The sequence below is a fragment of the Asparagus officinalis genome, chromosome 5, assembly GCF_001876935.1.
Source record: "Asparagus officinalis chromosome 5, Aspof.V1, whole genome shotgun sequence".
Lineage (NCBI taxonomy): Eukaryota > Viridiplantae > Streptophyta > Magnoliopsida > Asparagales > Asparagaceae > Asparagus > Asparagus officinalis.
The window spans coordinates 5,755,904-5,759,997 of record NC_033798.1 but is presented as its reverse complement, the minus strand read 5'-3'; the positions used below and the strand labels follow the sequence as shown (position 1 = coordinate 5,759,997).

At 36.2% G+C, this 4,094-nt stretch overlaps 1 protein-coding gene across 1 annotated transcript in view; it reads left to right on the top strand.

Moving 5' to 3' along the window:
• The window catches only part of LOC109843130 (probable mannose-1-phosphate guanylyltransferase 1), a 3,678-nt gene continuing 408 nt past the window's right edge, over window positions 825-4,094 (top strand). The window contains 6 exon segments of the mRNA XM_020412063.1: window positions 825-951; window positions 1,308-1,428; window positions 1,514-1,576; window positions 2,158-2,397; window positions 3,600-3,870; window positions 3,950-4,094. The exon segment at window positions 3,950-4,094 is cut by the window's right edge and continues 7 nt beyond it. Coding sequence (XP_020267652.1) covers window positions 1,318-1,428; window positions 1,514-1,576; window positions 2,158-2,397; window positions 3,600-3,870; window positions 3,950-4,094 — 830 coding nt within the window. The 5' untranslated portion in view covers window positions 825-951; window positions 1,308-1,317.

Below are 4,094 nucleotides of genomic sequence, written 5' to 3'. Positions count from 1 at the left end.
TATTTATTATCTATATTTATTTTTCAATTACATGTGAATTTATACTTGATATTAGTTAATTGAACATTCATGCTTCATTGATGAGGAAAACCATATACTTCCTTTGTTGTACTTGATATATATATAAAAGACCTTGTTATCCGATCACCAAACTTTTTTATTTATGAATTAGAAGTTAATGGTAATTTAATTAGACAATCCAAATCTATATGGTAATCATGAAATACTTAACATGCAATTTACGATAAAGATACCAACTTAAAATAAAAAATCAAAGTATTTGATCACATGTAACGCACATGCATCCTATCTAGTTAAATGTAAACAAGGATGATTAATAACAACATGATCGTCCAAAGTAGAAACATTTATGAGACGAAGAAACAGTTGACTCGATTTATTTACTTATTGTTCACGGTATATGTAATAACTCCAACATTTTATTCAAATAATATTCCATTTTTTTTCACAACAAATTTATGAAAATCTATGAGGAACGACTGGATAAATTGGATGCCAGGGTGAGGATACTGCTGCCAGCATGGTTCACGTTGTTTTTGGACCATCTTGATGTAGATTTCCCCTCAAACTCACATATTTTAGCATTATTAAAAAATAGCCCGTTTCATTATGTAATAATTAAATCTATAAAATTTGATAATCAGAGCCGCAAGTAAAAGAAAATACACGTCATACTCCTCCAGATTTGGGTATTGGCCAAATTATGACCGTACGTAATAACCTCCTCTATGGATAATCTAGTTTTAAAAAATATTTAATAAAAATATGTTTAAAAAACGAATCCTAAAAATTCCTATAAAAGAGGCCAAGGATCTCAGCTCGGAGCCATTGCTCTTCTTCCTTCTTTCCTCTCACAATTCAGGGGAAGAGAAAGGGAGAACAGTTAGCGGGTTAGCGAATCTCCTCGACCCGAATCCGGAAATTCATCAGGTAACACTTCATTTTCTTTATCTGTTATTATTAAAAAAAAAATTATAATTATTTTCCTTAACCCTTTATTGCCTAGTTTAACCAGATTCATTTAATTTGAGAGACTGAATTTATACTGGTGTTAATTAATAAAAAAAAGAAATTAAGGGCCAGCAAGAAATTAGCTGGAAAATTTAGCATTATTCCAATCAAAACAAAGGACAACCAGAATTTGAGCAGCAAATGACACCTAAGCAATCTATTTGGCCTCTTTCCCACCTCTTAAAACGCTTTAAATGCTTTCACTTCCTCGTCAATAAAACCACAGTCATCTTTCTCTCTTCTTCTTCTTCTTTGCTTTTGATTTTTCTTATTAGAGGAAGAAGAATGAAGGCATTGATTCTTGTTGGCGGGTTCGGGACCCGTTTGCGCCCGTTAACCCTCAGTGTGCCCAAGCCCCTGGTGGATTTTGCTAACAAGCCCATGATCCTGCATCAGGTAATTAGTTTTGCTTTTCCCCCCCTTAATTATAATTTTGTTTTCTTGGATTTGGTTTGTTTACTTTGTGTTGAACTGTTATCAGATTGAGGCTTTGAAGGAAGTTGGAGTGACTGAAGTTGTTCTTGCAATCAATTACAGACCAGAGGTTTGATCCCTTGTCTTCTCTTTTAGGGTCAATGGCAGATACATCTCTGAAGTTTTTTTTTTATTATTTATTAGTAGTTAGATTCCTTGATTTCCCATAGAGTTGTCTTTATGTTACCTGTAATTGTATTGTTGAAGGTGTATGTTTAACGCATACAAGAGTATGGGGTCTCTCCGCAACAGATTGAAATGTCAGGAGATCTCTCTGCAACACATGTCATGTGACACCGATAGTAACATGTACATGTAAGAGAGAGAGAGAGGTGTAAGTGCTAATAAAAAAGTTTAGTGACAATAAGCGGCTACCTCCCCAAGGTGTCAGGGTAGGTGTATATTTGCTATTATAGTAAACAGAGCTGGTTGTCTCTCTATAATGCTAGTTGGTATATTGTTGACGTGGCGTAACCAATCCATCGTTATTTATGATTTGGATTTGTTGATGAACTAGATTGCGGCGACCCCAATGTGTGACACTTCAACAACACGCATGCCTCCGTTAATTACTCTAACAAGTGTGACCCTTTCTTTGAAAAACAATCAATATTAAGCAATTTATTTATTATTGTTGTTTTTCTTGCGCAGGTGATGATGAACTTTTTGAAGGAATTTGAGAGCAAGCTTGACATCAAAATCACGTGCTCTCAAGAGACGGAGCCCATGGGCACAGCTGGTCCCCTAGCTCTAGCAAGGGACAAACTAGTTGATGGTTCTGGTGAGCCTTTCTTTGTGCTCAACAGTGATGTTATCAGCGAGTACCCCTTTGCTGAGCTCATCAAGTTCCACAAGGCTCACGGTGGCGAGGCCACAATCATGGTCACCAAGGTTTGTTTCCACTAGAATCCAAGAAAAATTTCACTAAAAACATACATACAACAATTGTAAATTCATGACAGACAGTGTATCTAGTTTTCTCTATTGTTTGATACTAGTGTGCACCTCACGGTCCCCTATTTTTTTAAGCATCGTTTTTTAAACTTGTCTTCCTCTAAGTTTTAACACATTTAATTTAATTATTGTACGCTTAAAATTAGAAATCATATCTACTCCTACATAGTTAAAGAATGATCTAAGTTTTAATACATTTGATTTAGAAATCATATCTACTCCTCTACGCTTGAAGGAGAATCCATGCTTTAATACATTTACTGTTTATGGTACAGTAAATTACTGTAGAATGAATAGTAGTTTCAAGTGTAAGGCTCATATCTGATTTACTGTTTATGCTACAGTTTATGCTACAGTAAATTACTGTAGCATAAACAGTAACTTCGAGTGTGGAGCGCCAGATCTGATTTGCTATTTATGCTACAACAATTCACTGTAGCATTATTGTAGTGTGAACGATGATTCTTTGGATCCTCCTATAAGTATAGACTAGTGTGCACCCCGTGCAAAACGTGACCCCCTGTTTTTTTAAGCACTGCATTTTGAACTTGTTTCCCTCTAAGTTTTAATGCATTTGATTTAATTATTGTATGTTTAAAATTAGAAATTATATCTACTCCTCTATACTTGAAGAATGATGCAAGTGTTAATACATTTGATGTAGAATTCATATTTACTCCTTTTTATACTTAAAAATGATCTAAGTTTTAATACATTTGATTCAGAAACTATATCTATAACTAAATGTTATTACTATAAAAAAAAATATTTTTTACTGTAGTATGAATAGTACTTCAAGTGTGCCAGATTTGATTTTTAATTTACCGCAGTGTTTACTGTAGCACAAACAGTGATTTTTTTTAATCTTCATATAAGTACAGAAGAATAGATGCAATTGAACAGCTTCTCAAATCACTAGGGTTAGTCTCAACCAAATCTAGGTGACCAAACACGGATATGAAGAATAGCTACAGAAAATCACCCGAATATTTGCGGGATTCGTCGAAATATCTTTACTGTTTAAAAAGTGACCGTTTGGTCCTCCATTTCAGTTTCTATAAGGTTAATAGGATACATGATCTCTAATTACATGTACTCGTATACAAACTTATCATATTGAAAATTGGCAATCATATCAGGTTGATGAGCCCTCAAAGTACGGAGTGGTGGTAATGAACGAGGAAACAGGAAAAGTCGAAAGATTCGTCGAAAAGCCCAAGAGTTTCGTTGGCAATAAGATCAATGCAGGGATGTACCTTCTGAATCCGTCCGTCATCGACCAGATTGAGCTCCGGCCGACCTCCATTGAGAAAGAGGTCTTCCCGAAGATTGCCGCCGACCAGAACCTCTATGCCATGGTCCTTCCAGGATTCTGGATGGACATCGGCCAACCCAAAGACTACATTACAGGTAGGACTTTGATCGAATGTTGAGGTGTTCGTATTTGTATTTTGATTAGAATTTCTAAAAATGTCGACACAACTCACAGGCCTGAGGCTGTACCTCAACTCTCTCCGCACAAAATCACCGTCAAAGCTCGCCGCTGGCGCCCACGTTGTCGGCAACGTGCTCGTCGCGAACACCGCAACAATCGGTGATGGGTGCCTGATAGGCCCAGACGTGGCCGTCGGACC